The sequence below is a fragment of the Glycine soja genome, chromosome 12 (genome assembly GCF_004193775.1).
Source record: "Glycine soja cultivar W05 chromosome 12, ASM419377v2, whole genome shotgun sequence".
NCBI lineage: Eukaryota > Viridiplantae > Streptophyta > Magnoliopsida > Fabales > Fabaceae > Glycine > Glycine soja.
In genome coordinates, this window is record NC_041013.1 from 32,496,070 (window position 1) to 32,516,271 (window position 20,202).

Genomic DNA, 20,202 nt, shown 5'->3' on the forward strand with positions numbered 1-20,202 from the left:
ATGGGAATGTTGGATTCAAACACATGATGGCTCTTCATTATATAGGAAATGATAAGTAACAAAGGAGAAAAAAAGAGAAAGAGAGAGAGATAGAGAGGTTTTTTTTTTTGCTTCGTGGGGTGTGCAGTTTTTGTTTTTTTTATCTTTTTTCTTTTTTTACAAGAGTTTCATGGGGATTTGATGAATCGAGTGGCAGGGGAAAAAGGTGAAATTGTAATGACAAGGCATGTATGATATGGCTAGAAACATGTTTCTTTTTTTCTTCTCAAATAATTCTAATTAAATTCCTTCGTTACAATTTTATTTAATATTTCCTTTATTTGATAAAATTATGCAATATATATATATAATATCAAACATATTTATCTTTTGTTTAGTTTTTTATTAAGTATTTAAAAGATTAATAAAAACATTATAGAAAGATATAATTACCTTTTTATTTGTATGTCCTTTTGTTCTGATATCTCTTTACACTCTGCTATGGTCCTTATCATATCCCATAATTCTACATAGCTAGAGAGAGAAAATAAGAGGTAGAGAGGGTGATGCGTAGGAGGGAGTGGTTTCTGTGAGGCTCTGCATTGAGTATGCGTGCGTGTGTGAGGAAGTGTGCAGGTATTCCTCTGTCAGTGAGTTACAAGGAGGAGCAGAAAGTAGTTGCATTGTATGAATGAGAAATAGAATATAACTTTTTCAAATGAAATAAAAAGAAATAAATATAAAAAAAAGTTCTTGATTTTATTTTTGAAAAACTGGATAATACGTAGTATCTTAAATTTTGTATAATCTTAATAATAAAAACTAAAAATTGCAAATGTTAATCATTTATGAATATGAATTCATATATATTCGGATCCTTAATGTATATTTAGTATTTTGACACTAATTATATTTATAAGTTTTTTATTTTAAAAGAAAATAAGTTCTTCACTTACTTGTCATTCATGACATAATTAATAAATTAAATTATTATTTTATTAAATTAATTAGTAATTCTATTGTATCTAACTATGTTTTATATATATATATATATTATGGTATTAATACGAAATAATTTCCATCAAAAATAATATGAATCATCTCACTGGAAGTTAATTTAAATCGTATATTATTTGATTAAAGAAGATAAGTCTTTATCATTTGTGTGTAAATATTGTTGGTTTATCGTTTTATATTTTAATCTAATAACGTAAAGTATTTATATGAGTATATTATATTCTTTGATATCTTTTACTCAATAAAATATCATGTAATGTAGGTAAATTGTAAAACATACTTGTTTTCCATTAAATTGCTAGTTTTTTGCTTTTTATTAAAGTCAAATGGTTTGAAAAATTAATATATCAGTTGATTGGAGCTAGCTACGATATGCGATATCTTAAGGAAGATATCTAAATTTTATGAATGAAAAAGTTATAAGAATAAAAAGAAATATTTTTTATATCTTGATGAAATACTTACCTTTCTAAAAGAAGTGGATAGACAATTTAGTCTCTGAGATTGTATTCATTTTGCATATTAGTCCCTAACTTAATATTAAATTTAAAATAATCTTTATCTTTGCATAAGTGTTGCAAAATAGTCCTTCCGTTAAATTTTAAATGACACGTGGGCGTGTCTCCTAAAAGATGTCACGTCATTTGATGATAACAAAATGAGTAAATAGGTAATTTAGTCCCTGACTTTGTATCCCTATTGCATATTAGTTCCTAACTTAATGAAAAATTTAAAATAGCCCTTATCTTTTGCATAAGTATTGCAAAATAGTCCTTCCATTAAATTTTAAAGTAATGTTGTTAGTGAGGTCAATTTTAGTGTCACGTCATTTGATAATGATAGAATGAGTGGCTTCTTCAAATTTGATGGTTCTGAACCAATTGAGGCATATATACGAAAAAGAACCCACACACACTTGTACAAATAAAAAGAACCAAAAATCCACAGCAACAACCTTATCTCTGTAGCCGTCAACACCAATGGGCGAGGTCTGCATAACCATTCTCTTTTCCTCTTTTTTTTCTCTTCAATTACCATGAATGTATCATTCTGGGTTTTAATTTTTTTTTTATTTTGTGTTTAGAATAGGAAGAGAAAAAAATCAGATGAAAACAAAGTGGAGGAGAAAAAAGCAAATGAAGAAGAAAAGAAAGAAGAAGAGAAAAAACAGAGGAATCAAAAGATGACAAGGAATCCAATGAGGAATCTACGCCGCCAGAAATCGTGCAAGACACAACCTTTGCAATGCATGAACACTTTAAGCACGATTTCTGACATCTTTTAAGTTATGGACTATTTTGCAATACTTATGCAAAAGATATGAACTATTTTGAATTTTTCATTAAGTCAGGGACTAATATGAAACAGGGGTACAAAGTCAGAGACTAAATTGCCTATTTACTCATTTTGTTATCATCAAATGATGTGGCATCTTTTAGGAAGCACGTCCACGTGTCATGCCACGTCATCCTTTAGTGTCACATTGAATAGTTCATGTGACACTAAAATTGACCTCAGTAATGACGTTACTTTAAAATTTAACGGAAGAACTATTTTGCAACACTTATGCAAAGATAGAGACTATTTTGGATTTAATATTAAGTTAGAGACTAATATGCAAAATGGATACAATCTCATGGACTAAATTACCTATTCACTCTTTCTAAAAGTTGATATATTTATTATCAAGTGCACATTTTTTAATTTATTTTAAAAAGTAAATAAATAAATGCCTTTTTAAATATTTATGAAACATATACTTAACTTTTTGGGTATTTTACAAGTTTATCCACAAACTAAACTAATACATAAGAGATTATCACATTTAATTTTTATGAAATTTCTTTTTTCGTGTTTGTGAGTGAGAATTTCACATGAATACTATACAACATTACACCCATAAAGCTGTTTCATATATCCTCTCTGTCAGCGCAGTTTAAACATTAAATAATTATAAAGCTTATTACACGCCAACTCCTTACTCTCCTCTCTCTTTTATTTCCGCAAATTTTGGTACTCTTGGACCTTGGTCACAACCTTCTCAATCACATATTCGTTTTCAAACTCTATTCTGTCTTTAATTTTCTTCTGGGATACACAGATAATTACTTCTGTTTATAGGTGCTTGGTCAATTGTGTACCAGAGTTTTTGTATCTCTTTAGCTTGAAGTAGATATTGCATTTGGTTACATTAAAGTATATAATTTCGTATTTTTTATTGTCTTTCCAGTGATTTTTGCTACAGCATAGACGAACACTTTTATCCATGCGATTTAATGTCACTTTTTAGATTAAAAGTGAAATAAAAAAGCGTAACAAATAATAAAAATAATATAAATAAAATGAAAATACAGTTGATAAAAATATTATCATTTAGATGATCAATAAAAAAATTAAGAAATTTTTCTACGTCTATATAATGAGTAAAGGAGCAAAAATAAATCATATAATTTTTTATACAAATTTAAAAAAATACTATATTATTTATTATTTAACATAAAATTATTTTTTTATTTTATTTTTAGTAGACTAAAAAAAGTATTGCACTCTCCCACTGTTTTCGGAATAGAAGTTTTTCTTTCTCACAAAAAAAATCTTCTTATTTTTGTTCTTTAACAATAAGTTTTTTTAGTATTTTTTATCTTATCTTCTTGCCTATTTTTACAAATATAACTTGGACCAATAATGATTTATCTCTCTTGTTGCTTTATAGGCTTGTTTTTTTGCAAGATTGGTTCTTAGGGACTAGGGTGGTCATAGGTTTTGTCGACCTTGTTTTTCATTTTATAGTATTGAAGGCTTGCCTATTCTTTCTAGCTTGATTTTCATTAACATCATTATGGTGAAATGATTTGTAGCTTAAAAACTTTTTTTATTTTTTTAAAAAAATTGCCTCCTTTTAAAATAAAATTCTTTATTTATGGAAAATAATTATTTCTTTAAAATGAAATGAATCAAATAATTTATATAAACCCTGTTCACAGTAAAAGGAAAAAATATATTAGAAATAACTTAAAACTTTATTTAATATTATCGATATAAAAATATATTTCAATTCCTTTGTTTGATGAGGATTTTTTAGCAAAATACTCTCTAATATATTTTTCAAATTATATTATTATAAGTTGAGATTAATTAAAAACTATAAAATTATATTTTTGTCACTTCTTATTTAATAAGCCTTCACTCATGATTTGTATATACATTAATAAACTTTAACTAATAATAAAAATTGTGTTAAAGAAAATATGTTGAAAAATATATTGTTAACACCCCTTTTTGTTTGATTTTGCAATACACAGGGAACACTATACTATTATTTTTGCACTTCTGTTTACTATTTATTAAAATAATGTCTTGTCTGAATATGTCTTACTAATTATAGTAACTTTTTTTTCTTATATTTTTTCTCAACATGATCAATGTGATTTTTTTTATCTAAATTAATAATCTGACAGTTAATTAATATTTATTCAATTTCTTCTACCTATGAGGAGACCTATAAGCTTTTCAATTTCAACTTTATAATTTGGCTATTCACTCAAATATTAATGAAGTCCTGTTTTAATTATTTCTTATTTTTTGTACTTTCTTAAGTATCTACTTCACTCTATTTGACCGTTGTCGTTGTCGTATTCTTTGCTTTTATCATTGCCTTCAACGCAACTTGTGAAAGTATACTAAATCTAAATTTTTTTAAAAATACCTATTAAAAACGAGGTTATTATAAATATATATTTACCTTTTTCTTATATAATTTTTTTTTATCATTTTTCTTGTCTTTCTTTTGTTTCTTTCACACCACTTTTCTTATTTTCCCCTCTTACCTTTACTTCTTTATTCTTATCTTTACATTCGTCCACTTAATCCACTAAAATGAGATTTACCTTGAGTATTTTCCTTAAAAGTTCCAAAAACATTGTTTCTCTTTTTTTTTGTGGTAAAAAATATGTATCAAAAGAAATGAAAAGTGGAATAATTTGCGTACTTATTTTACTTTTTGTTCCAAAAAAAATTAGTTTTAAATATAGAAAATAACTAGATAACACAGAGGTGGAGCATATTTCCAAGTTTTTTTTTAACAGTTGCATATCTCCAAGTTAAAATTAATTACCTAACTGAACAAAAAAAATTGGAATCATGTGGAGTGGAAATTCACATTCCAAATTCCTAAAGAAAAACGCTGAGTAACTCTGAATTACCATAATAGTTTGCAGTATTTTCATGACATCTCAATATAAAAATGTGTGTGTCTGATTATTTAACCGTTTCAATCATAATCACAGCTGGAGAAATTGCTCAAATAAAAATACCTTATTTTACAAGTTCCCCATGAAATCAAATAGCTATCATTTTCATATGTTCACAAAAAACAAAATAAAATAAAATAAAATTCACACGGCATATCATAAAAAGGAAAAGAAAGAGAAAATACAGAAAGAATTGTTGCTGTTATATACAATCTAATATCAAGGGGACACCATGGTGTCCCCAGTGCCAGCTTTTAATACCATAACACATTTGTGACCATGTCCATGAGCATTTGCAGAACAAAACAAATTTTACCGGAAGTGGGTATTTTGTATCTGAAACCATGAAAGCGAAGCAGAAAGCGAAGCAGAAAGCGAGAGTATATAGTTGAGGTTGATTTATTGACTTTACACGTTACAAAGGGTCAATCACACGAAACATGTAGATATATTGGATAATTAATGACAATATTTGAGACTTTTTTTTTCTTCTAATATTTCTTTTATCAATAAAATTTCTGCCGAAAGCTTCAGGCATATATAAATGTTGGAACAAACATAAAAAAAATAAAAATGAAATAGGTGATGGAGGTAGAATACTTGAATGCATAGTTTTACTAGTTTTTACCCATCCTCAACTGGTTGAAACATAAACGATCCATGAAATTAAATTTAACTCCTAGGATTTATTCTTTTGTTAATGGTGAGTTTAATTAGTTTCTAAATTTGTATCTCACTATCATTTAACTCACTAAAACTAAAGAAAATTCAAATAAATTCCTGAAACATTTTAGGGTTTTATTTAAATCTCTAAATTATTCTTTTATATCATTTTAATTATCCATAAAAATTAAATTTCTAGGGTTTTTTTTTATTATAAATAGTTAATTTAACTCCTGAACTTATATTTTACTGTTATTTGAGTTCCTGAAATTAAAGAAAATTCAAATAAATTTTTAAAACTTTGTATAATTTTATTTAAGTTCTTAATATTAATTTATTTATCTCATTTTAGTCCCTAAAATTATTTTAAGAAAAACAAAAACGTATTTGTGCCTTAAACATGCATGAGTATGAGCATGCATGTCGTCCAATCCAATCCATCGTTATCTGCAACACAAACAGGAAAGAAGAGGGAGAAGGTGACGCAATAGCTATTAACTATTGCTAAGTGGGTGTAATCGAAATCGAAGTGTGAAATATTGATGCAATGGGAATTTGACACATCCTAGCTCGTATTTTGAGAACACACAGCCCTCTCTATCACAGGCTTTACATCAAATCACCTCTTCAATCTGCATGTTCGAATCCTCTCCCATTCCACACCCCTCGTGCATTGGTTTATTCCAAGGTGAATATTACTACTACATATGCTTGAACAACACTGTTTCTATTACTTATATATTTAATTAATTAGTTTTATTTTCTTTTAAACATTATCAACCGTTGATATTTTTTTTGCTACAAGGGAAGAATCAGCCATTGATATGAACCAATGGGAATTGAACTCTTAGTATTTTGGTACTTCTCTTTTAATTTGAAGTGTTCATAAAATCATTTTAATGAGTTGTTTGGATTAAGAGTGAGATGAAGAAGAAAAAAACAGAACTGATAAAAAAATTGAAAGAATGAAATAGATGTGTACTTATTTGAATGAATGAATAAATATATATAAAAAATATAAATATAAATATTTATATTAATTTTTATTTTTTAATATAAAATTATTTATTATTTTTTTATATTATAAAAATATTTTCTCTCTATTTCCTGTCAATTTGTGGAGAAAATCAGTTTGAGGAGAAATATTTTCTTGTAAGTCCCGTGAAAACAACTTATTTCATTTTTTTCACTCTATACGTACTGCACGTAAAAAAAGGGTAAACTCTTGTAATTTGTTTGAATGTAGAATAGGAAAACAATTAAAAGGTTAATTTTCTTTTGTATGTTCGTCAAGAAGGACAATTATAAAAACAAAATGATCGATTTTTTATTTGATTAAAATATTCAAATAATGATTATTAAAATATGTTTTTCGTTCTCATAAAATTAAAAATATTCAAATTTTGTTTCGGCAAATTTTTTAATACATTTTTGCATTCACGTTATTAACTCTTTTATATAAAATTTAACTAAGTTATGAAACTCATGTTTCGATATACTTGTCTTAAGAGGGATGCAAGAATCTATTCAAAAGAGATTGAAATATAATCTAAATTTTGAGAAGTTGATTGTATACTTGAAGGGAGTTATTTCGATTATTTTAATAATTTAATTAAGGTATGTGAGATTGGAAAGCACTCAGAAGCAAAAAAAAAAAAAATCGATAATTGAAGTGTTAGTTGATGTGGTTGCAGAAAAGTTATACGAAGACAATTATTAATGTCAGATTAATGTATTTAGAAACACTGGCGGAGCCAGAAAAATTATAAAGCCTGGGCAAAAATTTAAAGATAGCAAATTCACCTTGTATATAATATGTAAATAGTAATCAATCAAAATAAAAGAGACTCGTCATTTTGTCAACAAAAATATAGTTTAAAATAAAAGAGATAAACATAATCTTACAATAGCGGGTTAAATAAAATTACGAGGCAAGTGTCCTTTCCGAGACTTCTTTGCGGTAAATGTTCGAATAATATCAATATCATCAAGTGACTTGAATATCTCCCGCTCGGTGTAACATACCATCAAGTCATTGAACCACACATCGTTGATCTTATTGCGCAATTTAGACTTGATAATCTTCATTGCTGAAAAAGCTCTTTCAACGGATGCTGTCGACACCGGCAATATCAAAGCTAGCTCAATAAGTTTATAAACCAATGGAAATACCAAATGTTTCTCAGTTTGAACCATCTTCATAGCCAAACTTTGAACATCTTCACAAGTGGAAAAAGAAGCATTTCTTCTCACTTGAAGCACATAAGTTTCAAGTTGATCCCTAATTGTTCCTCGGTCATCATCAGAAAAGTCTGCATGATAAATATCAGCAAGATGAGCAAGCTTATCAACATCAAACTTGGAGAAAGAGTTCTTGGGGTCAAGACATGAGAAGCAATCAAGTATAATGTTACTTCCTTCACTAAAGCGGTGATCCATCTCCACACATATTTTATCAATAGCAACATAAAAAATCTCTGCACGGTAATGATGAAGATTAGTGATAGTCCTCCCTTCTGCTCTTGAACGACCCCGAACTGGTATTTCGTCATCCATATTTGGTACCAGAATACTTTTAGCAACACAAAATCCTTGGACATCGGCAAAAAAATTATTCCAGCCACTCTCTCTTATTGTGCCCAACCGAGCTTTGACAACATCAACTAATTCCATGGCATTCACAATATTAAGATCTTTTCTTTGCAATATATTTGAAAGCTCGTTTGTTTCCTATGATCTGGATCACGCACAATCTCATTTGGGTTAAACTCATTAACCACATTAGGTGGCGGTTCTAATTCGGCTTCTTGTTGTACAACATTCACATTCTCAATACTTGCTCTATCAACCAAAAATCTCCTCATCTCTGAAATTAAATGATCTTAAGTTAATACTCAATTAACAATTAAAATCATAAGAATCAAAATTTAAATAAGAATAGTTTTTCAAAATAAAAGTAATCTCTTATGATTTATAAAGAGTAGGAACAAGCATTATATTATATTCAATTAAACACCATTATAGAAACTAATAAAATTAGATAACCAAAAGAAACCTTTATTGTAGATAATTTATCTATCAATAAACAAATTTACAAGTGGTATGATTCCACTGTAAAAGATCTTTTTACTGCTATTATAAATAATACTATATGCTTATAATATTACTAGATACACACTTTAGTTTGACTTATCAATAAAACTTTTATAACCAATGAATCTTGCTGTGTAGTCGCTTAATCTGACACTTAGCAGCACACAAAATGACAAAATATATTATAAAGTAAATATTTTTTATAATGAAATTTATTGAAGTTATCAGTATGATACAATATTATAATTTCACCATATGAGATTTTAGATAAACTTGAAAAATATGGGACCCATTTTCACAATGTTAGTACTTCTATATAACATAAAATATTTAACCTTTCAAAGACAAACCCAAATTTTTCTTCTTCTCTGTGTCTGCTACTACTAGGCGGTGCAAATAAACCCAAATTTTTCTTCTTCTTCTCTGCTACCTTTGTGTTAATTGTTTCAATTTAAAACCACAATCAGTTGAAATTAAACAATTACTAACCGAAAAAAAAGGGGAAGGCGGTAGTCGGAAAAGAACCAGTAGGTGTCGATGGCGGAAGCTTTAAGGTTTCTACAGTGTTGCTGCGGTGACGAAGCTTTACTTCTTTTGTTTCTGTTACCTATATTTTTGCCCTTTTAATTTTTAACTCTTACAATTGTTTTGCCCTTTCAATTTCTTGCCCTTTCTTTAATATTTTTCTTTTAATTTTCTCCATTTTTATGTTTGTGTAAAATTATTTCATAATTTATATATAAGTATTTATTTATTATAAATTATAAATTTTAGTTATATAAAATAAACATTCACTAAAATACTAGTAATTGATAAATGTACAACTTAGATTTATAGAACAACATCACATGATATTTGCTTTAAGCTCATAGTAAATTTGTGAAAAAGCTGACCAATAATAATGAATTCATGTGATTGGTGTTTCTATAGTTGTTATTACCCTATTGCATGAATTATCGTAATTATTGTTTACAAAGGGTAAATAAATGAGAAGGAAAATTCTACCAAGAAAAAAAAAAAAAGAGTGAAGGATAAGAATACACAGTCCACAAAAAGGGTTATGCCAGCTAGTTCAACTAACTATTTAACATCAAGATACTTTTTGTTGAATCTGCGTGCTAAACATGATAGTTGCCCGTTTAATTCATTAATAAAGAAAAATAATAGTACAGCACCAAAAAAAAAAAAAATATTAGTAACATAAAATTAAAAGGGTTATGCCAGAGCCTGGGCAATTGCCCAGGGTAGCCGGGCCTTGAAACCGCCTATGTTTAGAAATATCGTTCTACACGTATCGAAATCATATAATTTGATCGTTAGTATTATAATTATATAAATAAAATTGATGACTGTCAATTTTCAGGGATTGAAATACTATCACTTAATTCTTCAAACATTAACAACGCCTACCATAAAAAATTAGCTATAGGTTCAGCATGTCATCTTGCATGTATTCAATTGTCATTTTTTATGAATTCGTGTCTATTTATTTTTACTGTACATTTTTTAAACCCTTTACTCTTTCAATCTCTATTTCTTTTCAAAACCCTATTTCTTACTATTGTTGAAATTATTATAAAACTAATCATTAAATCGAAAACACTTTTATCAAAGTTTCCTTATTATCTTATAAACTACGATATTATCGTAATAAAAATGGATATATTTATCAAAGTTATAATTGTGATTTGCATTAAGTACTAAATAAGTTGCTGATAAGTTGAAAATTATGAACTTACTTGTTTAATAAAAAAGAACTCATAATTGAGAATAGATTCTATTTCTCATCTTTAAATGTTTATTTGTTAATATAATCATTTAGTGAAAATTTCTTTTCTGTTTGGAAAATATTTTTCTTTTGAGAAAAATACAATTTTCATGATTAACACACGTAAAATTGAAATGAAAACTTTTTTGGCTTGGAATAAAATTATCTAAACCTATGTCTATAACTTTTTTACATTGTTTATATACATAATTGATATAGGCAACAATTTCTAGTTGTAGGTTAGGATTTAGTTAAATCGTAACTTCTACTAAAATTTAACACATTTTAATTTTAGGAGAATAAAAAATGTATTAAAATTCTTGCAAGAATAAAATTTGAATATTTCTAATTTTATGAAGATGAAAAATATATTTTAACTTTAGATAAATTTTATATCCATGTAATATATTAATAAACAAACAAACAAGTAAATAGACGAGCTTATCATTCTAATAATACTTTTTTGAGTTATTTTTTTCTCTCTTTTTTTAATCATTTCTTCCTTCAAATAATTAATAAAAGAAAAATATTTTTCCCCAGTTCCCATCACGTTTTTTTTTTTTACGCAGCTTCGCCCAAAAGTCAAAAACATATTTAACACTGCCAAATTCTCAAATGCCAAAGCCATTGTTTATAGTTTTTTTTCTCCCTCGAAACTCATGTTAAATGTAACATGCAACTTTCTTTTATAGTCGTCAAGGCACTTTCTAACAGTGAATCCCGAAAAAAGCAAAAAATTGCCCCCACGATCTTCTCCAATCTGGGTTGGTTAAACCCTTTCAGGTTTTTTCCTCTCTGCATGAACGTTGCAACCTTTTTGGCTTGGAACTCACGGTTCCTCTATGTTACGTCCCTCTCGTCACACACACCTTCGTGATGCGAACCCAATGCGGTTCGACCCGAATACCCATACCCTGTGTAGTAGTGTACCTACACAAAACATACAAAAGAAAGAAAGTTTTTTTTTAAAAAAAAAGAAATTAATGCCGATTGAAATGGCTTTGAAACTGAATGCTGTTAAGACAACACAGAAATTCGTTGTTTGTGGATAGGGTCACATCGTTGAATTGATGTGCCTGATATGATCACTCGAGATTGATGGACGTGGACTGAACCGGACGGACGGTTCAATCTGATGGATACTAAGTGAACCGGGTTGACTTCTTTTAGTTAATATAGAAAATTGTATAAAAAAAGGTCCTCTAGCAAATTTCCTGAAGGAGAAAAGATTGAATTCATAGAAAAAAAATTTCCCTTTTCACATAATTAGTCATTTACTTTTATTACTACAGACATGACATGGTAACCATGTGTTAAATGATATACAAAATGATAGGATAACCATATAACATGTCATGTGATACATTAATCTCACATAATAATTATTTATGGGTTAAATTTTTAAATAAATTATATTTTAGTTTCTCATATTCATCAAGTCTCTCAATAATTTTTTTTATTAAATTTAGTGCCTTAATTTATGTCTGATAATGATTTTAGTCATTTTGATAAGTATCATTATTAAATATTGATATGACAATCAAGTGATTTGTAACATGGATTACTAGTATGATGTGATATTCATGTGATAAAACATTGTTGGTAGAAAACATTTCCTATAACAATTTTAAAACATTACAAATTTTCTGATGATGTAAAACTTATAAATGATTCATGGGAGTGAAATTAAAAAATAAAAAGAAATGCAAAAAATGAAGAAATAAGAAACATAACTTACAAACCTTTTCAAACCCTCAATGTTTGAACCTTTAGAAGCATAATCCCAAACACCACTTGTACAATATTAAACCCTTTTATTTCACTCTTTTGCTCCATGGGCAATGTCGTGCATAGAACACGAATATAGCGGTATCGTCGATGGTGTCAAGAGAACGAGGAGATGTGGTTTTACACCATCAGAAATTTTGTAACACCTTAAAATCGCTAGCAAAATGTCTTGAACCAATAATATTTTATCGTGTGATTAATATTACATCATATTAGTAGTTCACATGGCAAGTCTTATGGTTGCTACATCATCATTTAATTGCGATACAATTGCTCATAAGAACTAAGATCAATGGCAGACAAAAGTTGAGGGACTAAGATTAATAATAAAAAAAATATTGAGGTATTGAGACTACTCAAAAACTTATTGAGGAACTAAATGTGAATTTTGTAAAAAAAAATTGAGACCAAAAATATAATTCACCCAAAAAATTGACATGTGTCTAGCACATTAGATTAGTGGTCACGTGACATATCACATGATTGTCAACATTATCTTATCATCACTTAACAATGATATTTAACGATAAAGACTAAAAATATAAATAGAGAAAAATATAAGAAATATGATCAGCAAATTTAACTTAAATACTAAAAACAAAAAACACCAAAAGTTGAGAAGCGAAAACATATTTGACATACATCAGATAAAATATATTCTTAAGTTCCTATGGTTCTTTTATTTATTTTTTCTGGTAGTTCTTAGTCAAAATGATAACTTGTATAGAAAAAATCCTCTTGCAAAATTTTTGGAATGTTTATTTTTATATATAAAAAAATAACATGAAAAGAGAAAATTTTAGAAAAGATAGTGTCGTTTTTATTTTCATTTAAAGAAAGGGAGGGGGAAAAAGGTTGGATTCATAAAAAGGAATCTATCTTCTCACCAAACAAAACAATATAGTAAGTTTACCCATTTATTTACTAATTAATTATCTATGATGATTTTAATCTTTTAATATGTAAAATATTTAAAGTGAATTAAGAAAACTTCCTCTTGAAGTTTGTTCTTATTACACATAATATTTGTCCATTTTCTTACATTTCTTTGAGTCCCTAAAAAGTGTAACGTTTTTTACACCTAAGAAGGGATAACATAATGAAAGAAAAAAAAAACATATCAGTGATAATGACAAACCTCAAGGAGCTCCATGTAATTTACTCAAAATTTGAATACGTATAATATATTGAAATCAAACTCTTATTATATGCTTTAAATGATAAAAATTGGGAAAAATTATTTTATTACCCATACTTCTCTTATTTAACTTAATTTTTAAATTAATAATAAAAAAATTAAATATGCATTTTAAATATTAATAATTAGAAATAGAAAATATTAAAATAAAAAAGTTACTTAAATTTACTAAATATTTTTTCTCAGCTAAAAAGTTAATTATTTGACTTAATTTCATTTTTAGTACCTCTTGTATTACAAACGTAAGAGAATATATTTATTGTCAAGTCCCTTCAAGCTTAATTTCATCCAAGGATGACAAAGTGTACCCACACTCTATGGGTATCCGTAAAAATATCCACAAACGGGTAGGATTAATACCTGTTTATTAGAGATGGGTTCGAGATGGATATTTACTGACAAAAAATTAATGGGGATGGGTTCAGGTATGGGTACTATAGTACCGATCCCATCTCACCTCGTCATGCCCCTATGATATATATTAGTTTGATTAAAATATCTTTTATATATTACTAATTATTAATTTAATGGCAATTGGTAGGCAACCTAACCTTTGTTGATGCACATAAATTTGTCATGCCTTTATGTGAATTATGGATCAATACATTTGGAACGCATCGTAGATTGAATGAGAGGGCATGACGAGGTAGATATACTACATATAGGCTTGAATGCAAGTGCTGAATAGGCCTTTTGTTGATGCTTGCTAAGTTCCAAGCTTAAATGCAGTGGCCAAACAGACTTTTTGTTGATGCTTCTCTAGTTATGGGCTTGAACGTAGGTGTCAGGTTAGTGTTGGGCTTGAATGTAGGTATCGAACAAGGTTTTTTTATGCTTGCCTAGTTCCATGCTTTGATGAAGGTGCCAAATAGGCCTTTTGTTGATCTTGCCAAATTTTGGACTTGAATGCAAGTGCATGGTCAATGTTGGGCTTTGATGTGGCTGTAGGGTTAGTTCTAGTTATTGATGTAGGTTTTGGATGCAAGTGCCAGGTTGGTGTAGGGCTTTGGATGTGCTAAGTCGACTCTGGGTTTTGATGCGACTATCAAGTTGGTATTAGGCTTGAATGCAGGTGTCAGTGGTGGTTTCGGGCTAGGATGCACATGCTGGTCGATTTTGGGCTTTGATATAAGTGTTAGGTTTGTACTAGGCTTGAGTGCAGGGTGCTAATGCTGGTGCTGATTCTAGGATTGAATGCATGTGTTAGGTTTGTACTAGGCTTGAATGTAGGTGGTTGGTGATGGTGCTAGTTTTGGGCTTGGATGCAAGTGTCAATGTTAATTATAAGCTTCAAAGCATGTGTTAGAGTTGTATACGGGCTTTGGATGCAAGTACGAAGTCAGTGTTGGGCTTTGATGCAGGCATTAGGTTGATACTAGGCTTGGGCTTTGATGTAGATGCAGGTGTTGGTTTTGGGCTTTGGATGTAGGTGCGAGTGTTGGTTCCAACCTTAGGATGCAGGGTGCCAATGCTGGTTTCGGGATTTAATACAAGTGTTAGTGTTTTTTCTAGGCTTGGAATGTAGGTGTCAAGTCGATGTTAGGAACAAAGAAGTAAAATGTGTCAGGTAGGTACTAAGCTTAAGCGAGGAGTAAAATGTGCCATGTAAGTATTAGGCTTAAAGTAAAATGTGTTGGGAGGGTACTAGGCTTGATGAATTTATGCTATAGGTTAGAAAACCTATCCATAGGTCGAGACATTTACAAAGGACTAGATGTAATGCAAAGATATGGTGTGATGTGGGTCTATGTAGAGCTTGTAGGCCTTGGATCTTCTTCATCAATGGAGCCTTTTTCTTCTTGAAGATCAATGGTAGCGGAATGGAGAAAGAGGAAAGGTTATTGGAGACACCACTTCAAGTAGAAGATGAGTCAAGAACAAGCACACCACCATAGGAAGCCATGGATAAAGGCTTGAAGGTAGGAGAAGATGAGTGGAGGAAGAAGGAGAGAAGGGGGGCACAAAATTTATGCCTCAAATGAGATCTAAACTTTGAAGTGTAATTTCTCAAATGATCAAAGTTGAAAAAATGCACACACAAGGCCTATATTTATAGCCTAAGTATCACACAAAATTGGAGGAAAATTTAAATTTTTATTCAAATTTGACTTGAATTTGAATTTGTGGAACCAAATTTGGAGCCAAAATTTCACTAATTATGATTAGTGAATTTTAGCTATGGTTCAGCCCACTAATCCAAGATCAAGTCCAAGATTCTCTACTAAGTATGCTTAGGTGTCATGAGGCATGTAAAGCATGAAGGACATACATAAATTGTGACTATATGATGTGACAATGGGGTGTAGCAAGAAAATGCTCACCTCCCCTTTAGGCTGGTCCCAAATTTAATTGGATTAGACTTCTCCCAATTCAATTAAATTTCTCTCCCAATACACATATCAAATAGTACACTTAATGCATGTGAAATTACAAAACTACCCCTAATACAAAAACTAGTTTAGGTGCCCTAAAATACAAGGGGTGAAAAATCCTACATTACTAGGGTACCCTCCGTACACTATGGAGCCCTAAATACAAGACCCAAAAATAATTAATCCAATATGTACAAAGATAAGTTAGTTCATACTTAACCCATGGGTCCAAAATCTACCCTAAGGCTCATGAGAACCCTAGGGCCTTCTCCTGCATCTATGGCCTAATTTTCTTAGAGTCTCCTAGCCATGACTCTAGTGATGGGTCCCCTCCTTGGGAGGATTACATTATTGTGCATGATCTGTTTATGACCTATCTAGGATTTTTTTTTTTTTTGCATTGGATTCCCATAAAATTGGAACTACAATTAGTCACTTCTTCTGCTATGTCTCTAATGCCTCTAGCGACCACCACCAACCATTTTTTTCGAGTATCTTCATAATCTAGCTATTGTTTTTGGTGCTTTTGTTTCACACTCCCATATGCCAGCGAGCTTCTCATTGGTCTTCTCCACCACGACCATAGTGCCTTCAATTGTCGGTGTGCCTCTATGTCCAGTAAGGGGACCTTTCGACGATTTGTTCTATCTAAGAACTATAATCGTCTGCCACACTCGTTGTTACTCTCCAATGCATGCATCCCACACGATCACACTACATCGACACATAAGCACCTTTTAGGCAAGACCCACTCACCAACAACCTTCTCCTCATGCTTCTTTTCCTTCTCTTTTTTCCTTTTCTTTTTCTGGCATTAACATGTGCTTTTTTCACGAGTGAATAATACCCATCGCCACTACGAGCCTCTGTTAGTTATTGTTGAGCCATCATTTATCCAGCATGACCTCACAACCAAAACCACCTTCTGTTTCTCTTGGGTTTACAATATTTGTAACAAGCTTGGTTTATATGAGATATATGCTCTAACTTGAGGGGGAGTATTAGATTATATTTTATTCTTCTGTTTATTATTAGATAGCAAGTAGGGACTTAGTCCCTATTACTTATTATTAGATTGATCCTTTCTAATCAATACTAATTCTATTTACTTATTATAAATAAAGACTAAGTGTGGTTGTAAAGGCAAAATATCACAAGAAGAGTGGTTGAATTGTGATTTTCACAAAATAAAACCTTTTTGTAAACAACAAAGTTATCATCTGATGAAGTAAGACTTAAGAAAAAAGATATAAGACTTTTGTAAAGCAAATTGGACGATAGTGTTAAATCATTATAAAACAAACAAAGTTTTTCAAAAGTAAAGATCAAATTCAAACCCTAGGTCAGTCCAAATAGTAGGAGAGAAAATAAAAGGAATAAGGCACATGAAATTTATATTAGTTCATCTCAACCATCGAGACTACGTTCAGTTCTTGGCAAACCATCAAGTTCCACTAACTTCAACAAGTTACAAGTATTTGTTACTATCACTTCTGTCTCCTTAACTCAAACTTTACTCCAAGCTTGTTACAACCAGTATTCTTTGTCCTACCAAGTCATCGTTGGCTTTAACACAAATCAGAAAGGTTTGTTGGTTTGGTTGCATAATGACTAATGCTCTATCGTCTTACAAACGAATAAAAAATTTCACCACTTAGTCTTTTCTCTCAAGATGAACAAAGTGTTTTGAGAACTTTAGGGAACAAGTGTCTAGACGTCGTTTCTGGTGAACAAATGGAGTTCTTCTTCCATTGCAATGATCCAATCATCATATGTTAGTGCTTCATCTATCATTTCATTGCTAGAAAAAAGCCATTCTATGTCAGTTAAAAGTTGCCTACGACTAACCGTCATCGTAGGCAACGTCATAGAAAGTGGTACCCTTCTAAGACGATTCTTTGCTCAAAACCATCTTAAAAGGATAGACTTTCTAAGACGATTTTCAAAGAACTGTCTTAAAATGTATTTTTTCTTAAAAAAATTAAAATGTATTGAGAATTCTAATACGATTTTTTGAAAAAACTGTCTTAGAATATAGACATTCTAAAACGATTTTCAAAGAACCATCTTAGAATGTATATTTTTTTATAAAAAAATTAAAAATATTTTGAGGATTCTAAGAGGGGTTTTTACCGTCTTAAAATGTAGATACTCTAAGACGATTTTTCAAAGAATCGTCTTAGAATGTGTTTTTTTTATAAAAAAAAATTCATATACATTGCTTGCAATCAATCTCATATTTCTCTTCGTAGCCACATGTTATTTCAATTTCATATATTCTGAAATAATAATAATAGAACTAATAATAATAATATCAGGATAAAATTACTAGTTGCTATAGAAGGATATTCCCCTGCTAAAGCACATCTGACAATATTGCTTAAAGAAGGATATACCTCCATTTCACATAAAATTAGATAGACATAATATAAAGCCAATATTGCTTAAAGAATTTCATCAGAAAAACATCTAAAGCAATAAAAGAATCCAATGCAAGAAAAAGAGGTCATGCCTATAAAAGAAGCACAAGCAATTGGTATGTGTGGTTCGAAAACAAGCACGATATTAAAAGGGTAAAGAGAAAACATTGAGGTTACTCCCTTTGTTACAAGACCCCAATTTACAACTCTAGGTGTCATTGAACTGCATACATTCCAAAAAGCATTGATAATCATGAACATCCCTCGTTTCTCTAGTATCAATGCCATCTTTACTTTTGATGGCCAAGCGGTGAAGCCATATGAGAAGTTCAAGAATATAATTTTTTACTTTATCTTTATCGGCATGGTGAAGTGTTTCAATCCGCATGACATCAGCCTTCATGGTCTTCTTATTTAGCTCAGAACTGCAAGAATCAAACAAAAATTTGAAAACAAAAAGGAGAAGCAAAAAAAATAGAATAAAAAAAGTGGAAACTGGTAAAACATAAAAGTTTTTATTTCAAAAGAGAAACAGAAGATTGTTGCTTACCCAATTCTTGCCCACTCCCCTACCCAACCAAAACCATGATGTGCTCTAAGTCAATTTTAGAGTAACCAACCAAAAGCACAAACGGTTAGTTTATATAAAAAGTAAATGAACTGGTACTAAAAAAAATTCTTATTCATAAAAAAAATCTCAAAAAGGTAGTACAGAGCTAGACATCTTACTTGACAGTGCTTGTAGCAATCAAAACCAGCCAATGCAATGTTTTCTCCATCTCTTGTTTAATATCTGATATGGTGAGCGACTGGAAACAGACACCACAGGGAAATAGTAAATACACAATAAAAAAACTAAATTTATATAGAAAATTTCCTTATTGGTCGAAAGTAGAAAGCTGAAAGCAAAAGAGAAATACTAATTTTGTATGTTTTCCATTCAAATTATATATGAAGTTGCAGTGTGTTAAAAATCTAGGAAGGTCATAAGGAAAGACCTATGGATTATTAATGAAAGAAATTGTTTCCTTGAATAATTCATTAATCACCATTCGTTTATATACAAGATTACAAGCTAAAGATATATAACCTAAAGATATGGCTAAAGATAAATCTAATAGAATGACTAAAGATAAATCTAATAGATATAACAACTATAAAACTGAAGATAAGCCTAATAGCTAAAGATATAATTAAAGATAAATCTAATAGATATAACAACTATATAGAATCAAAATATATTATCATATCTTCTAACACACCCCCGCAGTCGAAGCAGGAGGTCAACAGACACTGAGACTGTCTCGAAAATCCTCAAATAACACCAAAGGAAGTCATTTGGTAAATATGTCTGCAATCTAATATCGAGATGGGACATGTAAAACTCGAACTTGACCACGAGAAACCTTTTCAAGAACAAAATGTATATTCATCTCAATGTATTTAGTGCGTTGATGTTGAACCGGATTACCCGCAAGATATATCACACTCACATTATCACAATAAACCAATGTAGCCTTCTGGATCGGACAATGAAACTCCAAAAGCAGATTTCACAACCAACATGACTCTAAAACTACATTGGCAACCCCTCGGTATTCAGCCTCTACACTAGACCTGGACAAAGTAGCATGTCGTTTAGCTGACCAAGAGA

At 30.0% G+C, this 20,202-nt stretch overlaps 1 protein-coding gene across 1 annotated transcript; it reads right to left on the minus strand.

The window, feature by feature from the left end:
• Nucleotides 1-7,823: 7,823 nt before the first annotated feature.
• LOC114378931 lies at nt 7,824-8,582 on the minus strand. Its single transcript, XM_028337515.1, has one exon. The coding sequence runs from the start codon at nt 8,580-8,582 to the stop codon at nt 7,824-7,826; it is 759 nt and encodes a 252-aa protein (XP_028193316.1).
• Nucleotides 8,583-20,202: the final 11,620 nt, after the last annotated feature.